The 15,666-nt window shown below is 34.5% G+C and overlaps 1 protein-coding gene across 1 annotated transcript in view; it reads right to left on the reverse strand.

Moving 5' to 3' along the window:
* Positions 1 to 11,526, reverse strand: part of PIK3CA (phosphatidylinositol-4,5-bisphosphate 3-kinase catalytic subunit alpha) — a 29,963-nt gene extending 18,437 nt beyond the window's left edge. The window contains exons 1-8 of the mRNA XM_068971460.1: positions 11,175 to 11,526; positions 10,465 to 10,674; positions 8,997 to 9,247; positions 6,928 to 7,173; positions 6,171 to 6,256; positions 2,333 to 2,438; positions 1,710 to 1,862; positions 1,478 to 1,612 (exon numbers count right to left, since the gene is read on the reverse strand). Of these exons, the coding sequence (XP_068827561.1) occupies positions 1,478 to 1,612; positions 1,710 to 1,862; positions 2,333 to 2,438; positions 6,171 to 6,256; positions 6,928 to 7,173; positions 8,997 to 9,247; positions 10,465 to 10,674; positions 11,175 to 11,526 (1,539 nt within the window). The remainder of the gene's footprint in view (positions 1 to 1,477; positions 1,613 to 1,709; positions 1,863 to 2,332; positions 2,439 to 6,170; positions 6,257 to 6,927; positions 7,174 to 8,996; positions 9,248 to 10,464; positions 10,675 to 11,174) is intronic.
* Between the last annotated feature and the right edge of the window lie 4,140 nt (positions 11,527 to 15,666).

Consider the following 15,666-nt stretch of genomic DNA (forward strand, 5'->3'; position numbering starts at 1 on the left):
TCAAAATTCTCCAAGCCAGGCTTCAGCAATACGTGAACTGTGAACTTCCAGATGTTCAAGCTGGATTTAGAAAAGGCAGAGGAACCAGAGATCAAGTTGCCAACATCCGCTGGATCATCGAAAAAGCAAGAGAGTTCCAGAAAAACATCTACTTCTGCTTTATTGACTATGCCAAAGCCTTTGGCTGTGTAGATCACAACAAACTATGGAAAATTCTTCAAGAGATGGGAATACCAGACCACGTGACCGGCCTCTTTAGAAATCTGTATGAAGGTCAGGAAGCAAAAGAAGAACTGGACATGGAACAACAGACTGGTTCTACATAGGAAAAGGAGTATGTCACCTAGTATACTGTCAGCCTGTTTATTTAACTTATATGCAGAGTACATCATGAGAAACGCTGGGCTGGAAGAAGCACAAGCTGGAATCAAGATTGCTGGGAGAAATATCAATAATTTCAGATATGCAGATGACACCACCCTTATGGCAGAAAGTGAAGAGGAACTAAAGAGTCTCTTGATAAAAGTGAAAGAGGAGAGTGAAAAAGTTGGCTTAAAGCTCAACATTCAGAAAACTAAGATCATGCATCCGGTCCCATCACTTCGTGGCAAATAGATGGGGCAACAATGGAAACAGTGACAGACATTATTTTGGGGGGCTCCAAAATCACTGCAGATGGTGACTGCAGCCATGAAACTAAGATGCTTTCTCCTTGGAAGAAAAGTTATGACAAACTTAGACAGTGTGTTGAAAAGCGGAGACATCACTCTGCTGACAAAGTTTCGTCTAGTCAAGGCTACAGTCTTCCTAGTGGTCATGTACGGTTGTGAGAGCTGGACCGTAAAGAAGGCAGAGAACCAAAGAATTATGCCTTCAAACTGTTGTGCTGGAAAAGATCCTGAGAGTCCCTTGGACAGCAAGGTGATCAAACCAGTCAATCTTAAGGAAATCAACCCTGAAAATTCATTGGAAGGACTGATGCTGAAGATGAACCTCTAGCATTTTGGTCACCTGATGTGAAGATCTGACTAACTGGAAAAATCCCTGATGATGGGAAAGATTGAGGGCAGAAGGAGAAGAGGGCATCAGAGCATCACCGATGCAAGGGACTTGAACTTGGGCAAGCTTCAGGAGAAGGTGAGGGACAGGGAGACCTGGCATGCTGCAGTCTATGGAGTCACAAAGAATTGGACATGGTTGGGTGACTGAACAACAACCTGTTGTGTAGTAAATATATATGTGTAGTCAGTATTAAATAAAATATTTGTTAAATGAGGCAGGCTAAACTAAGAAGCAGACTGCAGAAAAAATATTAGCATACAGAATTGTATTCTATTGCAACACTGTTCTAGAGTCTGTAATACTAATGCTAGTGTAACTAAAACACATGAAACCTTTTCCATTCAAAGAGTAAAAGTAGGATGCAAATGCACTGATTATGACTGATACTTAAGGAAAACTCTGCGATTCGCCTTACCAGTCCTGCATGGGAATAACTAAATCCTGCTTCACGGGATACGGACCAGTTGGCATGCTCTTCAATCACTGACATATCTGGAAACTTTACCACACTGCTGAACCAGTCAAACTCCAACTCTAAACATGGAGTTTCCTAAGAGATGGAACAAAAGTTATTATACATATTATACTTGACTATCACACACATAAAAAAGAAAAAAAAATCTAATTTATGATAATAAAAAGCTTACTTTATTTGGATTTGATCCAGTAACACCAATAGGGTTCAGCAAATCTTCTAGTCCATGAGGTACTGGCCAAAGATTCAAAGCCATTTTTCCAGATACTAGAGTATCTGTGTAATCAAACAAGTTTATATTTCCCCAGGCCAATGGACAGTGTTCCTTAAGAAACAGAGAAATGTTCACTATTCTGTAGATTAAATTATAAAAAGCATTTCAAAATACTTTTCTTTGCCAGAAAGGAGAATTCAACGACTGCCTTTTAAATTGTATCTATAGCAAATCACATTAATTTTTTTCCAAGTGTAGTTTCATTTTCCCCATTTGAAAGTACACATATTTTAAAAATTATAAACGGGAAATATAAATCAAAGCAAATGACATATTTACGTGTAGTTACTGTACTGTGCACATTAAAAGTTTTATCAGTATGAACTGAGGACATATTCATCATAAAATAAATTCTGGAAGCTCTACTAAGTTATTCTTCTTTAAATAAATATATTATTTTTAAATGTTGGATTTATTAATTTTTAAGTAAGGGAAAAAATATCCATTTCTTGAAAAATTCAATCAGCAGTATATTCAGGGGTTTTTAGGAGTGAATATTACTATTCTTTCTGGTACTTTACCTCTTTAGCACCCTTTCGGCCTTTAACAGAACAAATGGAAAGGCAAAGTCGAGCAGCACGAGGAAGATCAGGAATGTATATATCGTAATTCAGCCATTCATTCCACCTATGAACAATTTAAAGAAAAAAAGAATTTACCATAGAAGACTTTATCCAGACTATATAAATGATTCCTATAAATCACTAAGAGAAAGATAAATCAAAGGAAAACCAGCTCAGAGACTGACTGGAACAGAAACTTTACAAGATCAAATCTAAATGGCTAATAGACATGAAATAGTCAATATCATCTGTCATCCAGAAAATGCAAAAATAAAAAATAACACTATAAAAGAGAATGGCTAAAACGATAAAGACTGATAATACTGAGGGGTGGTAAGGATGTTCATTAACAGGAAATCTCATACATGCTAGGGGAGGTGTAATTTGTACAACCAATTTGGAAACCATTATCTGCTAAAACTGATCCCTAACTCGGCTCCATTTCTAGGTATAAAACCACACAAATGTATGCAATCCTGAACAGAATGCTAACAGAATTATATACAGTATCTCCAAACTTCAAAAAAAATCCAAATGTCTAACAGTAAATAGATAAATGGTAGTATGGTCATATAATGGCATACTGTATATCAATGGAAATGAACACTAGTTATTTACAATATAGATGAAATCTTATAAACATAATGTTGACTGTAAGAAGCTAGGAACAAAAGAATATCAACTCCTTGAGTCCATTTTGTATAAAATTTAGAAATAAGCAAAACTAATAGCATTAGAACAGTTACCTTTGGGGAGGAAAGAAAATTAATGGAATGGGAAGGAGTATGAGGAGGGGTTTTTGGAATGCTGGTAAATGTTCTAATTCTTGATCAGCATAGTGGTTATATAGGTGGTTATATAGGTATTCATTTTGTGATAATTCACTGAACTATACAATCATGATTTATATAATTTTATGCATTTGTGCTGTACTTTGGTAAAAATAAAAAACAAATTCACTTATAGAAAATGGAAATAGAAAAAGGAAACTAAAAAGTAAAAAACTAAAAACTAAAAAAAAAAGATAAAATTAATTTCCTGCTATGATTAAAATTATTTTTAATTACTCTTATGTATGACGTAGTTTCACTCAGAAGAGCCTGTTAATTTAAATAAGTCAGTAGATAAATAAAATAAAAGATACATAAGGACAAAGTATTTAAATTTCAGAGTAACTACAGGAAGTAATAAAACGACATAATGAGAAGAAAAATGTTACTACAAAAAGTGATATAAATTATTCAAATTTTCATAAGTTCCCTTTAACTTACTGGTTGTTACACGTGAAATTATGTCTATGTTTGGTATACATACTTATAAAGAACCAAATACAATAAGTAGTTCTTTTTTTTAAATTAAAAAACAGAGTAATGGCTAAAAATATGAATTCAGAAGTCAGCTTGTCTGGAGTAAAACCTTGTTTCTACTATTTTACTAAATGTGTAACCCTTGCTTTGTTTTCTCATCTGTGAAATGGGACTAATAACATCACCAACTCTCATACAGCTGTTGTGAAAACTAAATGAGATAACATACGTAAAGAAATTAGAACAGTAATTGCTGCTGCTGCTGCTGCTGCTGCTAAGTTGCTTCAGTCGTGTCCGATTCTGTGCGACCCCATAGACGGATGGCAGCTCACCAGGCTCCCCTGTCCCTGGGATTCTCCAGGCAAGAACACTGGAGTGGGTTGCCATTTCCTTCTCCAATGCATGAAAGTGAAAAGTGAAAGTGAAGTTGCTCAGTCGTGTCCAACTCTTCTGACCCCATGGGCTGCAGCCCACCAGGCTCCTCCGTCCATGGGATTTTTCAGGCAAGAGGACTGGAGTGGGGTGCCACTGCCTTCTCCAAGAACAGTAACTAGTCCATATTAAAAGCTCAAGTGTCCATTTATACAGAGAAGACTTACATTTAAAATGGGGAAACTCAGCTAGAAGGAAATCTAAAGGGAAAGCAAACAACAAATGCAGGGAAAAGAAATACTGTAAGCTTTGTTAAGTTCATAGTAATTCAAAAAAAATTAGATGGTATATCTCAAATGTACCTAGTACTTTTTATGACACTGAAACCTGGGCTGCTCATAACTAATGAAAAATTTTCTGCACACTTTTTAAGAGAGCTGTCTTATTAATCTATTATAGTTGTTCAGTACTGTGCTAACCAGCTAAAGCATATTCTTTTCTTCTTCTGAAGTCCACACAAACACGCACAACCCAATTAAGTTCTCTAGTTTTAAGCAATGGTTTTATATATATATATTCCAAATTTATTCTGATTTTGGGAGATAACTGGTAACATTTATATGGAAATCATAAAGTATCTAATTTATTTAGCATCTAGAAAGCACAAATTTGGAAAAATCAATTAATCTCAGAATTTTTAAGATTCTATCTAATAACTTCATATATTTTTATCTCTGATTTTTAAGTACAGAAAAGCTCAAAAATTTACTTAAGTCTTTATACTACTTCCATAGGGATTTTACCTTATAGACATTCTTAAAGAAAAGATAATAAAACAGAAATCCTTTCTAAATAGTTACTTTAATATATTAAAATTTGACATTTTGATCTTATATCATTAAATAAATTTACCTTTTACTTTTCTAAAGTCTGTTTATTTTTGTTACTTGAAAGAATTAAGATAAATCTATCTAACATTATTTTGGGGTCTTTCCTTGGGCTTGTTGAACCCCTTAGTTTGTTGGTTTTATAGTTTTCACCAAAATTTGGAAATTTCTGGCTATTATTTCCTCAAATATTGTTTTTAGGCTCCTTGCAAAAGCACCCACTTAACCTGTGACAGATATGCTGTATGAATGGGAAACAAACTTTTGTTGGTCTAACAAAATTTTTAAAGGATTCTGGTGGTGTCTACTGCCACAGTGTAACTTCTAACCTGAATGATGTGCTTTCTGACCTACAATGGTTCAGGCAGGATGGCAATTATCTTCCTTCTTCCTGGTAGAGAAAGCTACCATCTCTCTGAACTTTACCTGTGGTCTAGAAGGGTGGCACCTCTAGCAATTACAAGACCAGAACTTTTCCCTGACTTTTGTAGAACTCAGTCTGAATTCATTATGAAACTTACTTCTGAAAGATCCATTAGTTAGCTCTACTGCTAGTCTAAAAAGTCTACTTAAACATTTAAAACCAATTTGAGTTCTCTTAAAATACTACTATATTCAGGAATAAACTTTTACTTCCTAATGATTCTATAAAGAAAGGCAAAGAAATGGCAAGATGGAAAGTTGCTGAATTGTACTACCTTTTTTATTTCTTCATTTTATCTAGGCAGTAAGCATTTTTAAACATTTCCAATAACTCCCCCTCCCACTAAGAAATTGGTTTGTTCCCCCAAATTCTTTACTTGAGTGTCATAAACATGTATTCTTAGGAGTGTTGTAAAGGAAACTGGCTCAGAGTATTACAGCTGTGAAGTTATTTGCCAACTCTCACTTCTCAATGGAAATGGAGTTTAAAAAGGAATAAAATGCAAGGTTTTTAGATCTACTGTAAGGAATCATCAGCACAAAACTATAACCACATTCTGTTTTCTCCTTGACACAACGAAAGAGAGAAGCAGAAAAACTGTTCCAGTAACATTTTAGAGAAAATAAATAAAGTGATCCCAGAATGAAGATACTTATTTGATAAAATGTCCTTATGTTCTATATTAAATGTCTGGGAATTATATAAGACTTGCATAAAACTGATAATGCAAAATATGCTACTTTTATTTATTACACTGTTAAACACTAATATGACTTTTGAAAATATAAATTCATATACTTCCTTACCTGGGATTGGAACAAGGTACTCTTTGAGTGTTCACATTATCACATAAGGGTTCTCCTCCATGGTAGATACCTGTTCGAACATAAATCTAAGGGGAAAAAAAGTTATGTGTATACACATACATATACACACGCACATATACATACTAGACAAGACCAGTATTAAACATTATCAAAACAATTTAACTGATATGAATGAGAGAATCAACTAAAAGTTTTTGTTCAGATGTAGCTTTTCTGTTCTCTTTTTCTTCCAATATATAGTAAATTAATAAATGATGTAGATTTTTCACCAATATGTTGCTGCCTTCAACACAGGCCCACAATCCCTTTTTAGGCCAGTTATGTAATTCTGAATGATACAAATTTACAAATTTCAGAACGATAAATTGGTACATATACTAAATATTACTTAGTACTCTTAGCAGTTAGAGCAGCACTTCATAGAGAAATTATTAATATTTCTATAACAAAACATATGGATATTTACACTAAGTGGGATAAATAAAGACTATAAAAAACCTTGCTTCAGATTAGGTCAGGTTTTTCTGCCAAATGAATTCTATAAGTTTGGTTTTAAGAGCTTAGAATTACAGATATTAGAATTATTAGAATTACAGAAAAGGACTATAAACTAAGGTAGATGTTTTCCAGCCAACTGAAAACATATTGCAGGTCAACAGATTATGATATAGTTCAATAAAAAAGATTTATATAAAATAATTTATGTCAAATTATAAACACCAATACTTGACCTTACCTTGTCAATGTCTCGAATATTTACATTCACATAGGTTGCACAAAGAATTTTTATTCTGAGTGCACTATTTATAACCCAAAGGGATTTTGTAGATGTTTCTCCATTCATATATGGCGTAGCTGTGGAGATGCGTCTGGAATACGATGGCATTGTAAAACAGTCCATTGGCAGTTGAGAGTAGAGGCTTTCTTTAGCCATCAGCATCAAATTGGGCATCCTCCCAAGCATTATACAGCTTCTTATATACTGTAAGAGATTAAGGTGGGAGGGGAGAAGCCATTTCTTATAAGGTTTTCATTTTAAAAGCAAAATGCAAGACTATTATGAGATAATTTACATACTAATCTGCAAAGGTGATTAAACAAATCAAACATTATAGATTTTTTTTTAGCAGTTGCTATATTTATAACATTTAAAACACTAACATTTGGGAGTTAGGTTACAGCACAGATAAGCCAGGCACCTCCTGGCATATAAATTGTATAAAAGAAAAGAAAAATCAAGGTCAGCTTTTGAGACTTCAACTGGAAAAAAAAAAAGAAAGAATTAAAAATAAGGATCAGGACATACTCATTATGAAAACACTGTACTTAAAGGAAAAGGCAACATATTTAGAAAGCCTCAGTCATTCAACGTATTAAGTCACACTGATATAAAATGCAAGAGCTGCTGCCCACTTGTTCTTTCGTCCCAACATTTCTTGAGAAACATTTCTTAAAAAAAAATCACACACACACACACACACACACAAAGAGAAGAGACTAATAATTATGAAATATGTTTTAAAAAATATTAAAATGCATTGGTTTGAACTTTAAAATGATAATCAGGATAGAGATTTTTAATATAAATGCTACTGTACACCCCTAATCTCGGTAGGTGAAGAATTCGCCTGTCAATGCAGGAGACACAGGTTCGATCCCCAGGTTTGGAAGATCCCCTGGAGAAGGAAATGAAAACTGACTCCAGTATTCTTGCCTGGGAAATTCCATGGACAGAGGAGCCTGGGGGGTTACAGTCCATGGGGTCACACAGAGTCAGACACAACTGAGCTACTAAGCACATATACACATAGCACTACTGTACACATATTTAAAAAATCTACTTCCTTACCCATAAGCCCTAGTAGAATATAAGCAAACTAAAAGCCAAGACCATGTCTTGGTATTGTAAATCAGTACTTGACATATGCTTGGTACAAATATGGTTGCTTCTTATAGGTATTTATTTAATGAATAGAAAAACAGAGAAGTATTAACAGTACATCTTAATTAACTGTAGACCATGGATTTTGAAATGTTTAATTCCTTCTAGTGCCACTGTTTGGAAAGGGATAAAAATCACTAAATGCCCCATATTTGGGTGTTAGTGTAACTGCCAATTTTTTTTTTTTTTTTGGACAAAGAACATTTACTTTATTGCTAACACTGCGTATTCAAATACAACAAGCCCTTTTCTGAAAAGTATGGCACATGAAAAGCCTTTTGGGCAAGTTTCATGTTATTTAAAATTCCTATTGGCTATAAATGTATTTCCACTACAGAACTGGAACGATCAGAAAAAATGATAATGCATTTTTTGTAAAACACCTGAAATATTATTATATCTTACCTCATGGCACAATTAAATAGTCACCAAATCAAATGTTTGTATCTGAATAATGACATAACTATTGTTACAACTGTAAACTGTTACTCAGCTTACCCATATACATGTAGTCAGGTCCCCAAATATTAATCATATAAAATCTAAAAGAACAGCATTGGTCCTCTCAAATCCATCAGTCTCTCAAACTAAATATAGTGTAAAAAAATAAACTTATTAATGCTATTTACTAATACTAATTATTTAGTTTTGGGAATTCCCTGGCAGTCTAGTAATTAGGACTTGGTGTTTTTACTGCCAAAACCAGGACTCAATCCCTAGTCAAGGAACTAAGATTCTGGAAGCCAAGTAGTGTGGCCAAAAAAAAATTAAATTTACAAAAACTGCATCCTAAATACAGATACCAGTTCCCAATGTTATTACCTTTTAAATTTAAATTAATATCTTTAAAACTTGTTACTCACCTTATACTGACTCAGAGGATATTTTTCTAGGAAGTATTCATCACATCCACACACTTTTAAAATATACTTGCCCTGATATTCTAAAACACAGAGTTTTAGTTGTTCAGACGATAGCAACATACTTCGAGTTTTTTTCCTGATTGCTTCAGCAATTACTTGTTCTGGCACACAGTCATGGTTGATTTTCAGAGTATACTTCTGTTTGTCATTATTTGGAGAAACTATTACCCAAATCACCACTATTATTTGCCCTAAAATAGAAAAATAATATTAGATGCAATCACCACATATATTTCATTTTTCAAGAGACAAGTTTCAAAATGTATGCAGTACCATTACTCTAACTACAAACAGACATGACTTATAATCAACCATAATTAAATACAGGTAAATGTCAGGTAGAAAGGGCAAATCCTCAAATCTGATAGGGCTGACAAACCATGCCCCAACCTCATGTTTTAAGGCAAGCACACAAACCTGTGACTACTGTGTGTTGCAAGTATCTTGAGACCAAGCTAATTTCCATTCTAAACTGCATGACATACTTCATACATACAACCCCTCTGAAGAGTGATTCATGATAGCATCAAAGGTTCAACAGTACTTTAAGTACAAGTGTGTCTCGTAACTATGGGAAAGAACCATGGAGACTTAAAGAAAGATGCTGAATCAGAATGAGAGAAAAGATGGGGGAGGGAAGGGGAAGAAAATACATTTTCTATTTTTTTCCTTTTAAGATTAATGAAGTGTAAAGCTAGGGGACCAAGAAAAAGAAGATGAAAATGAAAAGATTAAAAATATGTTGGAGTGGCCAAGGTATACACAGTAAAATTCTTTCAGATTTTCAATATGTTGGAAAATTTTCATAAAGAGTATTAGGAAAAAATGAAAAGATCATTCCATTTTAAAAACTATGCTAATATAGAAATGAATTTTAAATGAAGATCTTATGTTATATAATCATTAAACTACTTTGAATAATATGGCTCAAATAGTAATAAGATGCCTCAATTTATTCTGACAGAATACTATGTTTAATAAGTAAACCTATTCTATAACTTTCATTAAAAACTTCACTTTGTTACCTTGAAAAACACAATTTTTATCTGATACAATGATATTTTCATTTCTAAAACAACTCAGTTTAAATATTCTCATGTTCACTTAATTTTAGAAACTGATATACTGTCAATAATCAAGTCATTATTATCACTCATTATGATCAGAGTTAAACACTGCATCTAACATTTACTTTTTCTTTGTATATAGTAAGAATGTGTTAACTTTCTCCATAATTTCATAAAATTTCTATTTATAGTTGTTTTTATTTGTAAAAATATAATTAGCTGTAATTCTGTTAACAGTGAATTTGAAATTCAATGTTTTCTTTTCAGTTTTATAATGATATAGGTACAGATAGAAGTTTTCATTAGGGTGGCCATTTATGGTAGATAAATAGTTTTCTTACCTTTATCCAATTTATTATATATGTGCTTTGGCAGTTCTGGTGAAGATTCTACATTTGGAGGATAAACATACATTGCTCTACTATGAGGTGAATTAAGATCCCTAAGATCCACAGCTTCTTTACAAACATTGAGAATATTTCTTCGGAAGTCCTGTACTTCTGGATCTTTAACCATATCGAATTCACATACTGGCATGCCGATAGCAAAACCTTAAAGAATATAAATATTCTGTTAAACACACAGTAAGACCATGCTTGTTATAAACAAGGAATTTGGTAGATATGGACAATCACAATAAAGAATTTTCTGTGTTAATAAAATTTTTGATGAATACATATAGTAAGAATTGACAAAATCTCAAATATGTTTAACATATAAACTATGATATGCTCAGTAATTTGGAGCAAAAGTAGCAAACATTATTATCAATTATTTTTTAGAAAACAAAACTGGGATATAACAAATATAAATCATCCCTCATTCCCTCATATGATACTTCTTAAAGAAAACTTTACAGAATAATACCAAGGTGTTAAAAATAGTCCCTTAGCCTAACAGTCAAAAAATACTTTAGAATTGTAATGACTTTTATTTTGAAATCTATTTAACCAGTTCAGACAAAATATTTTATTAATGAGAAAACAGTTAAGCTGCATAGTTATTTGCATTTAGAATGGGATGACAATGCCATTTCAAAATTTTATCATACCAATTTCTCGATTGAGGATCTTTTCTTCACGGTTGCCTACTGGTTCAATTACTTTTAAAAAGGGTTGAAAAAGCCGAAGGTCACAAAGTCGTCTTGTTTCATCAAAAAATTCTTCCCTTTCTGCTTCTTGGGTAACACTTACGAAAATGTAAGAAGATTCATCTTGAAGAAGTTGATGGAGAGGGTATTTTCTTGCTTCTTTAAATAGCTCATGCTTTATAGTTACTAACGTAGCCTCACGGAGGCATTCTAAAGTCACTATCATCCCATTTGGTAGTAAACATTCTACTAGGATTCTTGGGGGCATCAAGTGGATGCCCCACAGTTCACCTGATGATGGTCTTGGAGGCATTGTTCTGATCCTTTACAAGTTTTACATATGAAAGTACTTTAAGGAATTAGATGTGTGGCTGTCCCAAAGCAGAAATCTAAATCAAAGAAAGAAAAAGTATGTTAAAGGAGGAACCATCAAAGAATACACTTATGGCATTATTAAATGTAAAATTTCATTTTCTGTAGTTTGAAATGATTAGAGTAAGTAATTATAGTTCATCTTATATTATTGTTCCTAATTAGGCTAAAAGATGGCTTTCCTGGTAGCCCAGACAGTAAAGAATCTGCCTGCAATGCAGAAGAGACCTGGGTTAGATCCCTGGTTTGCGAAGATGCCCTGGAGGAGGACATGGAAACCCACTCCAGTGTTCTTGCCTGGAGAATCCCCATAGACAGAAGAGCCTGGTGGGCTACAGTCCATGGGGTTGCAAAGAGTCAGACACAACTGAGCGACTAAGCACAGGCTAAAAGAATTGATTCCAAACCAGAAATTAGAAAAAACAATTACTTGCATTTAATCACATTTAATAAATTCATTCAATAAAAAATTCTTATTTGAATGGATTTTTAAGGTTAGATCTTATCAAGACAGAGCTGGAGCTATGGAGAGAATAAATAGTAAGCTGCAATTGAAACCAAAATTCCCATTATATATCATTCTTTTCTATTTTATGGAACAACAGAATTTGGCCTGGAAAGGACCTTTTAGACCATGATTCCACTGTTCTTAAAAATGAGTAAAGTAAAGGCTTTTAGGCAAGAATAATGAAATGGCAACCCACTCCAGCATTCTTGCCTGGAAAATCCCATGGACAGAGTAACCAGGCAGGCTACAGTCCAAGGGGTTGCAAGAGTCAGACATGACTTAGCAACTACACCACCACCACCACCGTTTTTATTTTAAAGATGAGTAAAGAAAGGCCACAGAAGTCAAATCCTGTTCCTTTTACACTACTACCTCTCTGTGGTAACTAGAATTTACACAGTTTAGTATTTTTTTCTTTCTTAAGAAAGAAAAATCTTTGTAATTTCCTTTTTTTGTATTGATTATTGTGTAAGTGATATCTTTGATGATTCTGTCTTTAACTATAATTTAGTTATATATTCAGTATAATAAAAAGTGTCATCAATGCATTTTCCTTGAGATGGGATGATTAATTTGCAATGATCCATCCCTTTTACCAAAAAGTAGTAGTGTTAGTCGCTCAGTCATGTCCAACTCTTTGCAACCCCATGAACTGGAGCCTGCCAGGCTCCTCTGTCCATGGGATTCTCTAGGCAAGAATACTGCAGTGGGTTGCCATTCCCTTCTCCAGAGCATCTGTTCAGCCCAGGGATGGATCTTGGGTCTCCCGCATTGCAGGCATATTCTTTACTGTATGAGCTACAGGAAGTCCCACGGAGCACAATTTTATTTCTTGTGGTTTATATTTTGTTATTCAGTAAGCTAAACTATAAAACTATAAGAAAAAAATAAGGTCAGAGATATTAAGAAAATAAAAAAAAATAAAAGTTAAGCCAGAGGAATGATTCAAAAAACCCGACAACTTACTGTATTCAATTACTCTATCAGGCACTATAGACAATAGCTATAAATGACCCTATTCACCAACAATGTATTGGTGTCCCCAGGACCATGTTAGGAACTAGGTATATGATGATGAATAAGACAGGCAACATCGAGAGTGTGAAGGTTATGTGTATGCTGGTGTGGGGTAAAAAATTCACACGTATAAAACAGGGGGAAAAAAAAAACCTCTCATGAAGAAGTACCAGGTGCTTATAAAAGTACATACAGTGGTCACCTAACTTAATGGAAGTTGGAATGTGGCAGTTTTCCATAGAAGGTAACATATAAACTAAATTCTTTAAGGATAAGCAGGAGTGGAACACACGCAGTGATAAAGAGGTGAAGAGCAGGATATACTTAATCCAGAAACTGTCTGACTCCTTTATTTAGTATAAGCCAGTATCTAATTCATCAACAAATTGTGTTAATTCTATATCTTGAATTTCTTAATGTCTTGGGTCAGTCCACTACTACTTCTTGTCTGGACCACTGCAAAGGCCTAAACTGTCTTACTACATCTACATTGAAAGTGAAGTCGCTCAGTCGTGTCCGACTCTTTGCAACCCCGTGGACTGTAGCCCACCAAGCTCCTCTGTCCATGGGATTCTCCAGGCAAGAATACTGGAGTGGGTTGCCATTTCCTTCTCCAGGGGATCTTCCCGACCCAGGGATCGAACCCAGGTCTCCCACACTGCAAACAGACACTTTAACCTCTGAGCCACCAGGGAAGCCCCTTACAATTCCTCTTTCTCCACACAGCCTATGAAACCTAGTGAGAGCAATAGGATCTATTTTGATTAGACGTTTTTGCAGTACCCATTCTCAGCTGCAAACAAGTGTTTATGGTATGCTTCAGAGTTTTAACACATGAAGAAGGAGATGAGGAGTAAAATAGCAGGAATTTCAAGCCCTCTCCCTACCTCTGGAAATACAGAGATCAGTTGAAACACAATAAGGAATGTACAATTTTTTTAATACTTGAAAATATCTTCTTCAAATTTTATAAGAGACTCACCGAGGTTATAGGATTTAAAATATAATTATCCTATTCTCTATACTTTTAAAAGAAAATTCATTGGCTAATAAGAAAACCAGATGGATCAATCTGAGAGCATAATTATAGAAATGAGTTAGGCTACGCTTTTAAAAAAAACACACACAAAATTTGAAGAATGCAAGGGGAAATGCCAAATGATTACTTTTAAGTGATGATCTGCCTGCAGAAAAAAGTTCAAATAAAAACAAAACCAAACCACAAACCATACCAAAACAGCAGCTGTGTTTATAGTTTTCTTTGTTGAATGGCACTAACAGGTCTATGTTATGGAATCATGAGGGCAACTATTTTATATAATAAATAACAATTCCCATATGTTTCCTAAGAACTAGCCAAAGAGAAGTCTAGTACCCAAGATATCACTGATTCTAATCCTTATTCTACTTTAGTATATTTATGGGCAATTAACAACTATGAAAAACTTGAGACACACCCTTCTCATTAAGAGAATAAATGTGATCATAGCCATAAAATACTGGAAGATCCTGGAAAGCAGGCACTGGTCCACACTGGTAGTACTCCACAGGAGAGAGAGGAAGCTAACTTTCTTATTGTCCTCTTACCCCAGGCCTTATTCTGTTCAAACCATCACCTCAGAGCTCACAAGAACAGAAGTGTAGAAGAGACAAATGAAGCTAACACTCACTATTTAGTAGATATCTTGCACTTATGCATGCAATAACCCTTTTGGGGTAAGTAATAAACATTTTACATATGAGAAAACTGAGGGTCAGAGAAGTAAAGTTATTTGCCACCAGTAAATATTAAATATTTTGAATCCAGGTCTACATGACTTCAAAGTACACATTATAACCATACAGTTATGGCAGGAATATTCACTGGTGGTGAATAACGGTGAATAAAAGAACGGGCTCTGAAGTTACACTGCATTCAGATTCTGTCTGCCTTAGTTAATAGTTGTATGGCTTTAAGCAGTTCCATTCATCTCACCAAACCTTCTATCACCACCACCACCCCCACCCTGGCCCCCTGCCCCAATTTGTTAAGTTGGGATAAGAGCATATACTTCATCGGACCATGGTATTGATGAGGTAATAGATGAAAACCATGTAAGCAAAGAGACTGGCACACTGTAAGCACTCAAAAAATGTTAAATATAATTAGCAAACCCGTCAAGTATACCCATAGTATCTTTTCAAGTTTTTATGAATTATTCAAGAATGGCATCTGTTAGTGATAGGAAAAAGAGGACTGGGTTCTTTTACAGAGGGGGGCAAGTAAACAAGAAGTTTCAGCTTCACAAAGCAGTACCAGAGTCAAGTGCTGAAGCCTGAAGGCAGAGCTGGAACCGTAAGACTCAAAGACGAATTTGGAACAGTACCGAGTGGCTCAGATGCTGGGATTTTTGCAACTGTGGCTTGTTCCCCAGACCCCATGTATTCCTATTTAATTAGTACAGCTATTTATGGCTTAGGTGTGAGGAATCCCTGGCTTAATCGCCCTTTTTGGAGAAATACTTGTTTGTGCCAGGTTCTAGGTTAAATAGTATGAAAACAATGGTAAATAGATGC

This window comes from Capricornis sumatraensis, chromosome 1, assembly GCF_032405125.1.
Source record: "Capricornis sumatraensis isolate serow.1 chromosome 1, serow.2, whole genome shotgun sequence".
NCBI classification, from domain to species: Eukaryota; Metazoa; Chordata; class Mammalia; order Artiodactyla; family Bovidae; genus Capricornis; species Capricornis sumatraensis.